General features: G+C 44.7%; 1 protein-coding gene across 1 annotated transcript in view; it reads left to right on the top strand.

Annotated features, from left to right (window-relative positions):
- Nucleotides 1–16,346, top strand: part of LOC110162756 (brain-enriched guanylate kinase-associated protein-like) — a 50,837-nt gene extending 34,491 nt beyond the window's left edge. The window contains 4 exon segments of the mRNA XM_055149497.1: nt 1,756–1,821; nt 13,731–14,116; nt 15,246–16,056; nt 16,059–16,346. Coding sequence (XP_055005472.1) covers nt 1,756–1,821; nt 13,731–14,116; nt 15,246–16,056; nt 16,059–16,346 — 1,551 coding nt within the window.
- Nucleotides 16,347–17,271: the final 925 nt, after the last annotated feature.

Below are 17,271 nucleotides of genomic sequence, written 5' to 3'. Positions count from 1 at the left end.
CTCATTAGAGACCTATTTTCTGTAAAGCATCAACAGTGCAATAAACCCAAACAGATCACACGGAAGAACAGTGATTTGAACATTTCATCCTCTTAAATTTCATTGTCAGGCTCATTGTCGCTTTGTTATAACTCTGGATAGGCCTCATCATCACTTCTGTTGTCATGGTTACTGTGCCTCTAAGCAGCCTCAGTTGGACTACAAACCCGAAATTGGACATTGTCTTTGGGGAAGTGGACTTGTGAGCGTCGAAGCTTTCTTTCAACAAATCTTCTGGCAGTAACACAGATGGTGGAAAGACTGCTACAAAAGTCTGAGAAGAACAGAGAACAAAAAAGTAAAAAAACCGACGCCAAAAGAAACAACGGCAGGAGAGAGCGTTCGGTTGGAGTTGTGAACATCTGCTTTGGAGAAGTTGACCGGTCAAACTTAAGCAAATTTTCAACACTGAGCAAACACTGATCCATAAGACTTACCGTATTTTTCGGACTATAAGACGCACTTTTTTTCATGGTTTGGGTGTTTCCTGCGACTTATACTCCAGTGTGACTTATAAATTTAAATTTTCACACTGACAGTCACGAGAGGCTCTAGTCTTGTGTGTCTGTATCTACTACTATTATTATTACTCCTGTACCACTGTCACTTCACTCTACTGTGCATGTCTCCTGCAGAAAGAGCCTCTGTCCTGTCTGTATCATGCAAGTCGATCGCACCATTATTTTTGCACCACTGAACATTTTAAATTTAAACAAACTTATAAAGAAAACTGAGAAGATCGAACACAAATGCCCCCAAAAAGAAAATCATGTTCTGCAAGTAGTGAAATCTGCAGCCGAAAACGATAATGGAGCAGCAGAAAGAAAGTTTGGAGAGAGCGAGAAATTTGTGACACCGGGAGGATGCACCATGCAACTTTCCTGGAAATCATTGGATGGATGGACGAAGCCTGGACTTCAGTGACACCGAAACCATCCTGTCGGGATTCAGAAAGGCCGGAATAATTCTAACTGGAACTGATGCTGAGTCTGACGACAGCTACACAGAAGAGGAACCGGCGCTCTGTTTACCTCCGGAAGTCACAGAGTTGCTCAGAAGTGACACAGAGGATGAATTGAATGGATTTAGTGATTTGGAGTGAGATGGAGAGTTTGGTAAACCTGTTCTGTTCTGTTGTTTATGTTATAGTTTATCTGAAGAACTGTTCATATGATGTTAACAGTCTGTTGTTCTCTCTTCTATTGGTATTACTAGAACTTGTCTTTGAAGATGAAATGTTGGTTCCTGCTCTCTGATTTTATAAAATACATTTCCCCCCAAAAATGTGACTTATATATGTTTGTTTTTTCTTCTGATGCATTTTTTGGCTGGTGTGACATATTCTGGAGATTTATACTCCAAAAAATACAGTAAGTGGACCTTCTTGGGCGTCTAGAACTGATCTAGAACTGGTCTGAGTTGGTTGAAGTTGCCGTTTGATTCACCAGAAGTCCAGAGTCCAATGCAAACAAGATCTCAACACAAGTCAGGAGAATGGGTTTAAAGAAAAAAAAAAAAAAAAGAGGAGACATAATAAATAAGTTGAGAAATCATTCTTCAGTCTTTAGTCCAGAGACCTGTACTGACGCCAAGAGAGAAGATACACCTCCTGAGTGCATCTTTAATAAAACAGTATTACTTTTATGGATTTTATAATTATTAGAAAGAATTGATGTCTGTCGTAACGTTCTATTACATTTGCTCTCTGTTTTGTAGGACATGTACCGTAAGGACTGCAGTCTAGCGGCTCAGCTCCTGCAGTGCCGGGCCCAGCTGGATGAGGTAAAACACTATCACTCTTATTTACACAATCATGAAGATGTTTTTAGGGAACTATGACAATACCATGACTACTTTTTGTACTCTTTGGACGTCTATTACTGATACATTTACTTGGTTAATTCACTAACTGTGTGTTGAGTAAGTGCCATGGAAACTCCTAATACTCCTCTTGTAGATACTTTAGAGGGGCTCTACATGTATCTCTAATGGTGAAGTGTTTAGGAGTTACCATGGAGACGCAACGCACACATTAGCAAACACTGCCAAAAAGCTCTGAAACCTCGAGAAAAAACACAAAATGGAGTTAAACAGCACATTTTCAGGAATCTGTGATCAATACGAGTGTTCATGGTCTTGTTTATGTGCTTGATTTTCAACAAAAAACTGACTCACCAAGAGAGTCAAGCTGCTGCTGATGTACAGAGTGAAGGTTTGGCATCCGTTGGTTGGGAAGTGGAGCTCCAGTTTGTCACATTTTGTGTCAAAAAATGAAAAGACTGGTGGCAATTTATAAAAAGCTGGTAGCTATTGAATAACTGGTAGTAGATACGTGGTTAAGTTGGTTATGGTTAGGATTAGGGTTAGGGTTTGGGGTCCATCATCAGGAATTAAGTCCAACGGGATGGTGCTTCCCATCGGCTGCAGCCAGACCGTTCTCCAGACTAATATTAATACAGATATTCGGTGTGGTTGGTCTAATCTTGCACATATTTCCAATTCATTTCCGCTTCTCCGTGTTCGATAGAGTTTAAGAAAGCGAAAGTCCCCATCTTGCGGCATTTGCAGGCCTGAGCGGGACAAAATATCGCAGATGCAGGCGGGAGCGGAAATGAAAATTACAATTCTTTACAGGTGTAGGCTAACCTGATTCATCAGCCTTTTTCACTTCGTAGAAACCGTCTGACCTCGCAGTGTTAGAATTCGTTGACGGTAGGTGGGTACTTTTTATCATTTAACCAATCGCTGCTATTTGGTCATGACGTTGGTATATTAAGCTTTTCCCAAATCCTGTAGGATGAAGAGCAATAACGTCTTTCCCCTTGATAAAATTCACCAAACATTCTCTTTGTTCCGGCTTTAAATCCTCAATCTCGAGAATTGTTGCCAAAACAGAATGTACGGCTCTTTGCTGATTGGCTGGTGCCCGGACTCGCACTTCTGGGGTTCTTGCAAATCGTCTAGTGTATTTTGATTCCTGATGTAGTCGCTGGAAAGAAATAAAATTGAGTGGAGGCACTAGATGGCCCCAGTTTGACTAAGTGCGGGCGGGAGCAGGACTGAAAATTCTGTCCCACTTAGAACTCTAGAGCTGAGACGGAAAACAGCATTTAAGACAAAACTGGTCCACATGTGTTATGTTATTTTCTCTCAAAGAACTACAGAACAAGACTTTTTGGGCCGACTGCGACCATTTACTCTTATTTATAATTTATAATTCCAATCAGGATATTGACTGAACTGATATTCGGAAGCTGATATTCAATCCAGCAAAAAATTTCAATATTGGAGTCGAGATCTGATACCATTTTTAGATCGGAGACGATAGAGAGATGGTGATATCGAAATCCGGTTTGGGTCTTCTGAGGAGGCTTTTCCCCTCTTACCTGAATGAAAAACGGAATGAGAAAAAAAAAAAAGATGGGAGGGCGAGAAGAAAAGACAAGGCGATCACCTGAACCTCAGGTAACTAAACATATCTTCATATGATATTGACGTTGCTCACTTCTGTATCCAGGTCACTCGACTGGGCTCAGGTGGACAGTAGGAGTCTCTCATTATTGTACTTTTGGACTTCAAATATCACCGTGTTTGCTCCGTGTATTCAGACCTGACCCATTTCCTCTCACTATTCAGCCCCCGATCACAAACTCACACAAAGAATATTTTACACACTCATGAGCTTTTATTGTAGTTGCTTGGGCTAGAATGTTCCTCATTATGGCATTAAATGTATCTTTCTCCATGGAGACAAAATTCCAGGTCAGATCTGTAGCATGTATGTTTTTTGAGGTACTTTTACTGTTACTACTAGCCTACTACTACTACTTCTACAATGGCTACTACCATTGCTGCCATTATTACCACTTATTTCAGGTACTTTTATTACTACTACTACTACTACTACTACTGATGGTATTTACTATTACTATTCCTAGGCAAGGCAAGGCAAGTTTATTTGTATAGCACAATTCGTACACAAAGTAATTCAAAGTGCTTTACAGAATAAGAAATACATTAAAATCATAATAAAAACAAATCAAAACATAAATAATCATGAAGATTAAAATTAAAAAAGAGAGACATAAATTGGAGAGAAGAGTGCGGAATGAAAACCTTTCAGTTATATGCACAGTTAAACAGAAATGTTTTGAGCCTGGATTTAAACAGCGTCACAGAAGAGTCTGTCTCACATGTTCAGACTGTTCCAGGTTTTAGCTGCATGAACCTGAACGCTGACTCCCCTTGTTTAGTCGTGACTCTGGGCACCAGCAGGAGGCCGGTCCCTGAGGTCCTCAGAGTGTGAGATGGTTCATATGACACTAACATGTCACAGATGTACTTTGGTGCTCGGCCATGGAGAGACTTGTACAAGCAGAGCTGCTTTAAAGTCTATTCTCTGAGGCACAGGAGCCAGTGCAGAGACCTGAGCACAGGACTTATGTGCTCGTACTTCCTAGTTCGAGTAAGGACCCGAGCTGCAGCGTTCTGGATGTTCTGGATGTTCTGCAGCGTCTCACAGCTCGTTTGGAGAGACCAGTGAGCAGAACATTACAGTATCTAACCTACTGGAGACAAACGCATGGATAAGTTTCTCCAAGTCTGATTTAGACAGTAAACCTTTGATTTTTGCTATGTTTTTTAGATGGTAAAAGGCTGCAGATGTTATTGATTTGATGTGGCTGTTAAAGTTCAAGTCTGAGTCCATTATTACCCCTAGATTTCTTGCCTGATTTGAAGGTTTTAGAGAGAGAGACTGGAGGTGACTGCTGACACTGTCCCTTTGTTTCTGTGGACCAAACACTATGACTTCAGTCTTGTCAGAGTTTAGCTGGAGAAAGTTGTTTTGCATCCACACACTGATCTGTTGGATGCAGTGACCAAGTGACTCCACTGGTCCATAGTCTCCTGCTGCCAGAGAGACGTAGATCTGAGTGTCATCTGCATAATTGTGGTAGGACACGTTATTGCTGCTTATTAACTGGCCTAATGGCAGCATGTAGAGATTGAACAACAGGGGGCCCAGGATTGACCCCTGAGGCACCCCACAGGTCAGGGCCATGTGATCTGAGACACAGTTTCCAATTTCAACAAAATACTTCCTGTCTTCTAGATAGGACTTGAACCAGTTTAGTACAGAACCAGAGATGCCCACCCAGTCCTCTAGTCTCTGTAAGAGGATCCCATGATCCTACTACTCCTAATTTAACTACTACTAGTGTTACTACTTCTAATCTACTACTAATACTACTACGACTACTACTACTACTACTACCACTATTACTACTACTACTACTAGTACTAGTACTACTGATGGTATTTACTATTACTATTCCTACTACTCCTAATTTTACTACTACTAGTGTTACTACTTCTAATCTACTACTACTACTACTACTACTACTACTACTAGTACTAGTACTACTGATGGTATTTACTATTACTATTCCTACTACCCCTAATTTTAGTACTACTAGTGTTACTACTTCTAATCTACTACTACTACTACTAGTAGTACTACTACTGATGGCATTTACTATTACTACTTCCTACTTTACTTTAGGTTTTATTTAAAGATTCATGTAATAAATCCGGCTCGGTTCAGAATAAGAATATTGTGGACTGGGCTGTAAGACGATAAACACTGAGCGGTGGTTTGCAGTGGACAGCAGGTTTGCCATTGATGAGACGTTACCGTGGCAACCGGAGCGTATCCCTGCAGGCGCAGAGAAGCCTCACACCTCCGTGCTCCCTGTTATGTGGACCCTTTAGTGTTTGGTGTAAATAATATGGGCCTGTTCGCAAAGGCGGTGTCACAGAAGCTAGCAAGTCACAATGCATTTTCTATGGAGGAATTAGCATTAGCGTCGCGATGTCAACAACAACAACAACAACAACGACGACGACGACGGCAGCAGCAACGGAGCGAGACTGACTCAAAAACAACACAGCACGATTTCAGTTTTGTTTCATTCACACATGTTTAACACGTCTGAGTTCTTCTATCACAAAACACTATGTTCCACCTTGTGATGTCATGTGGTTATACAGGATGTGCTCCACTGTGTTTTTAAACTTCTTACGCCTTCACTAGAATTAAATCAACTTACCTGGCTCCAGATTTGTTCCTATAACTTCTAGCCTTGGTGAGCTTGCAACAGAGGATAGATATGTATTGTATTTTTCAGACTATAAGCCAAAAAATTAGTAATGAAGAAGAAAAAAGCATATTTAAGTTGCACTGACAATCACCGACAGTAATAACGACAGACTAGAGAACAGCAGGCTTACCAATCTCTCCATCTCACTCCAAATCACTAAATCCATTCAATTCTTCATCCTCGGTGTCACTTCTGAGCAACTCCAGAGGTAAACAGAGCGCCGCTTCCTCTTCTGTGTCGCTGTCGTCAGACTCAGCATCAGTTCCCGTTAGAATTATTCTGGCCTTTCTGAATCCCGACAGGATGGTTTCGGTGTCACTGAAGTTCAGCCTTTGTCGTCCAGTGACTTCCAGGAGAGTTGCATGGTGCATCCTCCCGGTGTCACAAGTTTCTCGCTCACTCCAAACTTTCTTTCTGCTGCTCGATTACTGTTTTCAGCTGCAGATTTCGCTACTTGTAACTTGTAATCTGCAAAATCTAATTTTCTTTTCGGGTGCATTTGTGTTCAGTCTTCTCAGTCGTGTTTATAGGCGAGTTTCATTGTTGACAAAAGCGAGCGTTGCATGCTGGGAATTATTTTGGTCGGCGGCAATAAACACTAATTCAACATGACGGACGGAGCAAGAAAGCACGTAAAGGGTATTGATCCCAGTTATTTATCCACTCTAACGGCAGAGGACCCAAGACCATTTGACCAGAAATTGGTCATAAGCATCGATGGAGCCAAATCACCCTTTTCAACCCCGACAAAAGGTGGACCAAACCAAATTTCTGGTCAGAATCGCCAATCTACCTGGCCAAATATTCACTTTGGTGATATCCACAATGACTTGGTGGAAACTCCTGGGCCATTCACAGCAGAAAAGATGAAAAGCCTCCAAGAGTCTTGATGTGTTGTTGAACTTGTTGGAGTCCACGGTTTGTTAGGATCTTCTACGTTTGCTCTGCGGAGGTTTAAAAGTCCGTTTAATTCGCCGTTAGCGGTTCTTTTCACTCAGAATACGAAAAAGACATTTTCCTTCTTCTGTGCTTCTATTTTGTGCATCTGATAATGCAGCAGGAATTTACCATTATCGGGGATAAATACGCGAGGTTACGCATTGTGTTTGACCGCTATCGTGTTTCTTGCCTCTGACCAAAATATTTCCCAGCATGCAACGTGGGCTTTTAATAACAATGACATCAGCTGAAAAAGTTAGTTTGAATTTTAATTTTCAGTGGTACAGAAGTAATGGTGCGATCGACTGACATGATACAGACAGGACAGAGGCTCTTTCTTCAGGAGACATGCGCAGTAGAGCCAAGTGACAGTGGTACAGGAGGAACAGGAGCAGCAGATACTCAAGACTAGAGGCTCTCACGGCTTCAGTGTGAAAATGTTAATATATAAGTGGAGTATAAATCACAGGAAACACCCAAACCATGAAAAAAAGCGTGACTTATAGTCCAAAAAATACGGTATACTACTGCTACTAGTACTGCTTCTGCTCTACTACTACTAATCCTAACCCTAAACCATGTGGGCGAAGTGTATTCCCCATGGAAACAGTGGTAGTATGTGCAAGAATACAGCCTCTAGTCGATTTGGAGTCTTGAATAAAAAGATGTAAATATAAAGAGATTTAAATACTCTTTATGCTAGAGATTCGCTCTTATAACTGCCGACATCGGTGAGCTTCATTTGACCGGAGCCGACCTCTATGGCCGACGTCAGGCTCCACGATCAGCACCTGACAACCCCACTTCCATTTCGTCTCCTATTTGTCAGCCACTCGTATTAATAAAGGTATTAAATGAAACTCAAATCAGTTTTTTCCCCGTGCGCCTCTCCAGCCTGTTATTTCATTATGTCCATTGTGTTCTCCGTCACAGAAGCCTTGGTGAGGTTTTGTGAAGAACCCATTTGGGCCTGACTCATGTACCACTGATCAAACATGACGCGTGGATGAAGCGACCTGGGGTGGACTGACTGCACAGAGGCAGAGTCGATGTGAAATGAAAAGCGTCAGAAATGAAAAGCGAAATTGTGATTTGTCATATAATTTTATAATTTCAACCTGGATTGACTTAAACAGACAAATGAGAGTGAATATTTTATTAAACTGAAAAGGGCGGATTGAACATATTGCATTGCAGATTTGCCGAAAACGATGTATACTTGCGTTTTATTATTGACACTCCCTTTGCTCTCCATGCTAAGTCACTCCCCCTCACAGCTAATGAAAGTGCTGCACATTGTATCAGGTTTGTGAAGTTGTATTATACAGTTTTGTATCCTGTTTTTGTATATTTATGAAGAATTATCATGTGGGACCATAAGGAGGGTTTGAATAAGGCTAAGGTGAGATCACTAGATTACCCAAACATGCATGGATGGCATCTAAAACCTCTTCAGGCCTGTTTTTATGAGGGAATTATAACACAGAAAGCACCAAAAAGTTTCATTATAGCTGCAGAATATCCCTTCTTTAAAGAACACATATTATGCTAAACCAACAAAACACTACAGTATTTTTCGGACTATAAATGGTACTTTTTTATGGTTTGGGTGTTTCCTGCGACTTATATATTAAAATTTTCACACTGACAGACGTGGGAGGCTCAAGGCTTTTATGTCAGTATCTGCTGCTCCTATTACTCCTGTACCACTGTCACTACTGCGCATGTCTCCTGCAGAAAGAGCCTCTGTCCTGCTGCAAGTAGCGAAATATGCAGCTGAAAACAAGCCGCATCATGCAACTTTCCTGGAAGTCATTTGATGGATCGACAAAGCCTGACTTCAGACACAACTGAAACCATCCAGACGGGATTCAGAAAGGCTGAAATAATTCTAACTGGAACTGATGCCGAGTTTGACGACAGCGACACAGAAGAGGAAGCTGGCGCTCTGTTTACCTCTGGAGGTCACGGAGTTGCTCAGAAGTGACACCGAGGATGAAGAATTGAATGGATTTAGTGATTTGGAGTGAGATGGAGAGTTTGTTAAACTTGTTCTGTTCTGTTGTTTATGTTATAGTTTATCTGAAGAACTGTTCATATGTGACGTTAACAGTCTGTTGTTCTCTGTTCTATTGTTTTTACTATAACTTGACTTTCAAGATGAAATGTTAGTTCCAGGTCTCTGATTTTCTAAAATAAATTTCCCCCAAAAAAGTGCGACTTATATATGTTTTTTTAATTTTTCATTACACATTTTTTGGCTGGTGCGACTCATACTCCGGAGCGAGTTATAGTCCAGAAAATACGGTACTCCAGGTTTGTTTGTAATGAGGAAATATAGGTAATATAGATCAGAAAATAGTGTAATATAGGCCCTTTGGCAAATGGCATTCTAATTATTAAATCCAAGAGTGTAAGAAACAATTCTCGAATCGCTTCAAAAAGGATCCAAATTGATTTTTTAAATACTATTTTTCACAAAAATTCATTAGTTACATTCATTGTTCTCATGATTTTAAAAAGTTTATCAAATATTTTTCATACAGTTGTGCTCTCTTGAAGGTGTAGTTGTCTGTATTATTAGACGTAATTATTGATAAATCACAATATATCATCCATTGTTTTAGTATCGGGATATATCGTGATATACTGAATCATGACATGCGAATCGTGATATGTATTGTATCGTCAGGCAATGCACACCCCCATTAAATACATGATAATACTTTTCTTTTGTCATAATGGTAGCAACTTGGTCCAAAACCAAAAATTGTTCAAAATAATACAATTCTATTTATGACGCCATTTTCGTTTTCATTTCATGTGTTACAAAAAATAGTAAAAATACGAAATTATGAAACCTATGGGAGAGTAACGTTTACTCAAAAGTAAGGATAATACATAAATAAAAGTAAATAGTTCATGAATAAAATAATTGAGTAAAAGTAATTTCTGTAAACCCTGACAACAACAATCTGATTTCCATAAGGTTAGACTGGAGCTTGTTTACACCGCGCTCATGTGTCCCGATGGAAATGTCAATACGGCTCGATCATTACATAAGCTCACACTCGCTGTGGACGTGCGCGTTATTATCGGCGTGTTTCGTTTACGGTACATTAGGGTCAAAGGTCGTACATGCGTTTATGGTATGTTTACGTGTTTGCTGATGTCTCCTGGGTCGGCGGCTCCGAAACATATCGACGAATGTAGCCTGTAGTTTATGGAGGCGTGAGGAAGGGCAGAAGATGAGTTTACTGCAACAGAGGAGAGATACTTTACCTAGGCCTATTACTACCACGAAACAGTACCAGTATTTTACTAAAAAGGAGATGGAGTTTACGCCAGATATTAATCCTAATCCCAAACTGTCTGAGTGAAGCGTCTTGCTCATGGAAACAGTGGTGTTATGTGGAAGGATTCATCCAGCTATAGCCTCTAAATCCGTGTATCATTCGTTCATCAGTTTTTCAATATAAAACCAAAAATAAGAAAACTAAAAAACTACTGTTTTCTTCACTATTTGTCTCCAAAACCAAAATGAAAAAACGGATAATGATTTGTTTCTTCAGTTTTCGATTTTGTGTTTAAATGAATAATGGAAAAAACGGATAACGGCTGCTTCCCGTTTACGTGACTTCCGTGACTGCGATGCCGGACTTTTGCACCGCGTACGGACTGAACCAGGACTGATCCAGGTCCGAGACCAGACCGGGACCAGAGCGGGACTGAGACCAGAACAGACTGGGACCAGACTCCGAGCCTCCGCGGGGTCCGAGCCTCAGCTTCGAGCTCCGGCCCTGCCGTGGGCTCTGAGCCTCCGGTCTGGTCCCGGTCTGGTCCCGGACCTGGTCCATTTGAACCAAAAGCTCTTAGTTCGGTTCATTTTCGTTGGTGTGAAAGCATCAGTTGGATGCTTTGCACCACACGGAACCAGCCGCGGTTCTTGAGCGCGGAGGACCGGAGCAGCCCGTCCGGTCCTGTAGTCCACAGCGCATTCTCGCTTTCCCCGCACGGAACCAGCGCGCAGACGATGACACGGAACCGCTTGGACCGCTGGTCTCGGTCTCAGTTCCGGTCTGGTCCTGGTCTCAGTTCCGGTCTGGTCTCAGTTCCGGTCTGGTCCCGCTCTGAGTCCCGCTTTGGTCCTGGTCTGGTCTCGGACCTGGATCAGTCCTGGTTCAATCCATACGTGGTGCAAAAGTCCGGTATCGCAGTCATGGAAGTCACGTGAACGGGAAGCAGCCGTTATCCGTTTTTTCCATTTTTCATTTAAACACAAAATCGAAAACTGAAAAAAACGAATCGTTATCTGTTTTTTTCTTTTGGTTTTGGAGACAAATAACGAAGGAAACTGTTGTTTTTTTCGTTTTCTTAGTTTTGGTTTTATATTGAAAAACGAATGATACACAGATTCCTCTAGTCAAGGTCTGCTCGACTATGGACGATTATTTTGGTCAATATTGAAATCACGATTATACATGCATCTCGAATTTCGGACTTCCGGTCATTGCGCAATGCATACTGGGAAGGGTCCTCTGAAAAAGTGAGCATCAAACCGCCATGTTTGATTTCCCAGTGTGATGCGTTTATTGTCAAAGCCGATCTTTTCACGTCTTTTGAACCATATCACTTTTGTTTCTGGTTCTGATACATCACAGTGATGTGGTCCAATAAGGACGCAACTAGAGCTCCTATGTCACCGTATCAACGTTTTCAGGCGTCCACACGGTGCCGGATCAGATCGGTACTCAGATGAAATCACGGGAGCTGGCGGCACCAGATAGTTCCATCTCTGGAGCTGTTTTCCATCGGATAAGTTTTGACGAACACTGCATCCACAACGAAAACGACTCGAATACGTACTGGTGTGGATGGCGCCTCAGAAAACACAAAATTTTCTCTGGACTGTCACATCATAGGTAGACCTTTAAAATAAACCTATTCTGCAAAGTTGACTTTTCAGATCTTACAGTCGTTTCCTTGTCATTTAGCCTCTCGAAAAATCTATCAGAGATGCCGACAACTTCAAGCTCTTTGTTGTGGTGACATCAGCTCCCATCACAGTTTTCTAACGCTGAAATCAGTGCACTTATTTATTTTATTAAGTCGTTTTAGATGAATTTATAACAATTTATAACATACAGATCCACGGGTGCCATAGATTATAATTATATAGTCGACACAAACACAGTAGGTCTTCTTTAAGTCCATTAATCAACGTCAGCATTTCTGCTTAAAACGCGTTCATTACAAAACAACTGAGTGCTTACATCAGCGTGTCGGTCATGCTGCTTGAATAACGAGAATAATGACTGAAGAACTGCAATGCTGGACTTTTGCGCCGCATACGGACTGAACCAGGACTAAAAGAGGACTAAACCAGGTCTAAACTAGGACTGAGTGTCGGGATGGACCCAGAGGTGTGCCCATGTAGACTGTCGGGTGATCAGGACTGAGAGCAGGACCAGACCGGGACTGAGACCGGGACCAGACCAGGATTGAGACCGGGACTGAGACTGGGACTAGACCGGGACCAGACCAGCACTGAGATTGGGACCAGACCGGGACTGGAACCAAGACTGAGACCAGGACGAGAGCAGGACCAGGACCGGACCGGGACTGAGACCGAGACTGAGACCAGGACTGAGACAAGGACCAGACCACGACCAGACCGGGACTAAGACCGAGACTGAGACCAGGACTGAGACTGGGACCACACTGGGCTTAGACCGGGACTGAGACTGGGACTGAGACCAGCACTGAGTTTGGGACCAGACCGGGACTGAGACCGAGACTGAGACCAGGACCAGAGTGGGACCAGGACCAGACCGGGAACAGACCGAGACCAGACCAGGACTGAGACCGGGACTGAGACCGGGACCAGACCAGCACTGAGATTGGGACCAGACCGGGACTGAGACTGAGACCAGGACCAGAGCGGAACCAGGACCAGACCGGGATCAGGACCACACTAGGCTCAGACCGGGACTGAGACCGGGACTAAGACCAGGACCGGAGCAGGACCAAATCAGGGCTGAGACTGAGACTGAGACCGGGATCAGACCTGGACCAGACCGGGATTGAGACCCGGACTGAGACCTGTTTAGTCTTGGTTCAGTTCTGGTTTAGACCTGGTTTAGACCTGGATTAGTCCTGGCTTAGACCTAGACCTGGTTTAGTCCTGTTTTAGTCCTGGTTCAGTCCGTATGCGGCGCAAAAGTCACACAGTTTAAGTCACGGAAACGGGAAATGGCCATTGTCCGTTTTTTCATTTTCTTTTTGGAGACAAATAATGAAGAAAATTGTTGTTTTTTTGTTTTCTTATTTTTGTTTTTATTTTAAAAAACAAACGGACGAATGATACACGGACTATGAACGCTTGTATTGATCACAGGCTCATGTAAATATGTTTAAATATGTTTTTCAGTTTTTAGACAATCTTAAAACTTTGTCCTAAATGCACATTGTGTCACCAAGGATAACTGCTGAACTTTTTACCATAGAGATACACGTAGAACAGCCACAACATGACGTCAATGCAAAGTATCACCACATTATTGAACCCAGTGTCCTTCCGTCTCCCCCCAGCTCCCGGCGGACTTCCAGGAGCGCATGACTCTTCACATGGAGGAAGAGGAGGAGGAGCCCGCCCTGTACGCCGACCCGGTCCCCGCCTCCCACCTGAGCCCCGGCCTGGACAAGCCCGACGACGGGGGGAGCAGCAGCCAGGGCTCCCGCTCGCCCAGCCCCCCCGGCCCCCTGCCCCACCCGCAGGAGCACACCTTCATCCTGGAGAGCCTGGGCGGTCCCGGCGGGCGGCTGGGGCTCCGAGCGGCCTACAAGTCGGACCTGTACAGCAGCGACACGGCGCTGTACTGCCCCGACGATCGGCACAGGGAGAGGCGCCCCAGCATGGACCTGCACGGGCACAGGGCCATGGTGTACGGGCCCCAGAACTCCACGGACAGTCAAAGGTGAGGGACCGGACGGGGTGGGGACTGAATAAAAGTATTAGTCACCAAGTAAGTCAATTTTAACAACACTGGAAAGGGACAGTCTGGAATTTTGGACACAGGACCTCATTTCCTAGTGAGCCAGAGTTTTGGAGACGTGTGGAGACACTTTTTAAAATATTCCATACCAGTCCTTGTATTTGCAGAGGTCACTACTGCAAGACTAGTTCATGTCAATGGGCATAGTTATCCTGCCACTAAAGAACAAGCCCCAGGTTTTTTAAATGTCCGTCCATTCAAGTCAATGGGCCGAGCTCAATGGCGCATGACTCCAGATTCACTTTTAGCCCGGCGAGGTACTTCCAGTGGTTCTGGGGCCGATTGAACATGCGCAGTAGTGGTCTTTTCTCCTGCAGGTACACACAAATACACACAAATACACAAATACACACAAATACACACGAACGTACTCACAGAGCGCGGTCTCATAAATCATGTGATCGCTTTGACCAATCAGAGTGACAGGAGCAGAGCGGAGCGGTTACTTAAACTGCGATGCCGGACTTTTGCGCCGCATCCGGACTGAACCCAGGACTAAAACAGGACTAAACTGGTCTCAGTCCCAACCTGGTCCCGGTCTCAGTCTTGATCACCTGACAGTCTACATGGGCGCACCTCCGGGCCCGTCCCGACACTCAGTACTGATTTAGTCCTGTTTTAGTCTTGTTTTAGTCCTGTTTTAGTACTGGTTTAGACCTGTTTTAGTCCTGTTTTTAATCCTGTTTTAGTCCTGGTTCAGTCCATATGCGCTGCAAAAGTCCAGCATCACATTTTAAGTTTCAGAAACAGGAACAGCCGTTATTCATTTTTTCCATTATCATTTAAAGACAAAATAGTTTTCTCATTTTGGTTTTGTAGACAAATAATGAAGAAAATTGTTGTTTTTTCGTTTTCTTATTTTTGGTTTTATTTTGAAAAACTAATGAACAAATGATATACGGATTGATAGAGCTTGAGAAAGTGAACGTTCCCATCCTGCGGGATTTGCGGGCGGGAGCGGGACAAAATATCACAGATGTGGGCAGGAGTAGGACTGAAAATTCTGTCCCTTGCAGACCCCTAATCTAAACTTTTCTCCCTCTGTCCACAGTAACCCGGAGGAGGGGTCTGTGGGCCTGACCCAGAGCTTCTCTCAGGAGCACTTCGCCAAGTTCCCCCCTCTGCTGGGCACCGGCTCCAGCTCCTACTCCAGCTTCAGCGCCGCCGGCTCCGAGGACAAACCCCACGGCCCGCCCAGCTCCAACGCCTCCTCCCCGCACCACCACACGCTCTACATGGAGTGGAGGGACGCGGGCGGCTACGACGACCGCAAGAGCGAGTCGTCCTGGGAGGGCGACGCCGAAAGCCCCGGGGTCTTCGGCAACGCCCCGTCCTTCCAGCAGGGGGAGATGTCGCACCACCAGAACAACGGCAGCTCGCCCGTGTACAGCCGCACCATGTCGTCCTGCTTCAGCGAGCCGTACGAGCCGCTCCCGCCGTCCTCCTCGCCGAGCGTCGCCTACGGAGACAGTCGCCGCGGCAGCACGTTGGCGCCCGAGGAGGAGGAGCTGATCTGCCGGTGGCGACAGCTCAGCGTGGAGGACCTGCACTCGTATCGGAGTCCCGGCCGCGCGTCGCCGTACAGCTTCTCTGAGCAGCACTTCTCGGTCAGACCCGCCAAGATCCGACTGGGTCCCATGTACAGCAGCTTCCAGGAGGGCGCCGACTACTACCACCTCCACCACCAGGGCGGCGCCGTCATGGACCAGGGGTGGGCGGGGGCGGGCGCGGCGGGGAGCCAGGAATGCGGGATGAGGCAAGCGCACAGCCAAGCCCACCTGTACCGGGCGGAGGGCAGCCAGGGGTCCGAGCAGAGCCTGTACCACTCCGGAAGCTCCAAGGACCGGGAGGGGGCGGGGCCGGGGGCGGGGCCTGGGCTGGGGGGCAGGGCCAGGAGTACGGCGAGGACCCGAGTCCCAACAGCTCCACCGAGTCGCTCCACCAGAGGTCGCTGGAGATGGCGGCGGAGTTGCAGCACTACCAGGTGGAGATGCACAGCCTGCCCCCACAGGTGAGCCAGGTGAGCCAGTCCCCGCCCCCGGCCCCGCCCCCTCCCTACGGTCACGCCCCCCTGACCAAGTTCGGGTCTCTGGGGTTGACCCGGAAGGACAGTCTGACCAAGGCCCAGCTCTACGGGACACTACTGAACTGAACCACTTTTGTATTTCCTGTTTACAAAAATCAGGCAAAACATTACGACCATTACACCTGATGCCACGCCACGTACGACACCAAACACAAACTAAGACGGGGTTTTATTTGTGTTCAAGTTTAGGCGACAGAGGTTTTTTCCTAAAACATTAGATTTTGACATCTTAGTCCTGTTTTCTTCCTGGTTTAGTCCTATTTTAGTCCTGGTTTAAACCTGGTTTATTCCTGGTTTAGACCTGATTAAATCCTGGTTAGACCTGGTTTAGACCTGGTTTGGCCCTGGTTTAGACCTGGTTTAATCCTATTTTCATCCTGGTTTAGACCTGGTTTAGACCTGGTTTAGTCCTGGTATAGACCTGGTTTAATCCTGGTTTAGTCCTATTTTCATCCTGGTTTAGACCTGGTTTAGACCTGGTTTAGTCCTGGTATAGACCTGGTTTAATCCTGGTTTAGTCCTATTTTCATCCTGGTTTAGACCTGGTTTAGACCTGGTTTAGACATGGTTTAATCCTGGTTTAATCCTGGTTTAGTCCTATTTTCATCCTGGTTTAGACCTGGTTTAGACCTGGTTTAATTCTGGTTTTGTCCTTTTTTCATCCTAGTTTAGACGTGGCTTAGTCCTGGTTTAGACCTGGTTTAGACCTGGTTTAGTCCTGGTTTAGCCCTGGTTTAGCCCTGGTTTAGTCCTGGTTTAGCCCTGGTTTAGTCCTGGTTTAGCCCTGGTTTAGCCCTGGTTTAGTCCTGGTTTAGACCTTGTTAAATCCAGGTTTAGACCTGATTTAATCCTAGTTTAGTCCTATTTTCATCCTGTTTTTGCCCTGGTTAAGACCTGGTTCAGACCTGGTTCAGACCTGGTTTAGCGTGAATGAAATTTAACACTGTTTGGCAAAATCGTCCGTTTTATTCAGAGCGACGGTGGTTAAAGT

This window comes from Boleophthalmus pectinirostris, unplaced genomic scaffold (genome assembly GCF_026225935.1).
Source record: "Boleophthalmus pectinirostris isolate CB_2022bp ecotype Guang Dong unplaced genomic scaffold, ASM2622593v1 HiC_scaffold_13, whole genome shotgun sequence".
Taxonomy (NCBI): domain Eukaryota; kingdom Metazoa; phylum Chordata; class Actinopteri; order Gobiiformes; family Gobiidae; genus Boleophthalmus; species Boleophthalmus pectinirostris.
This window is presented reverse-complemented; position numbering and strand designations above follow the sequence as displayed.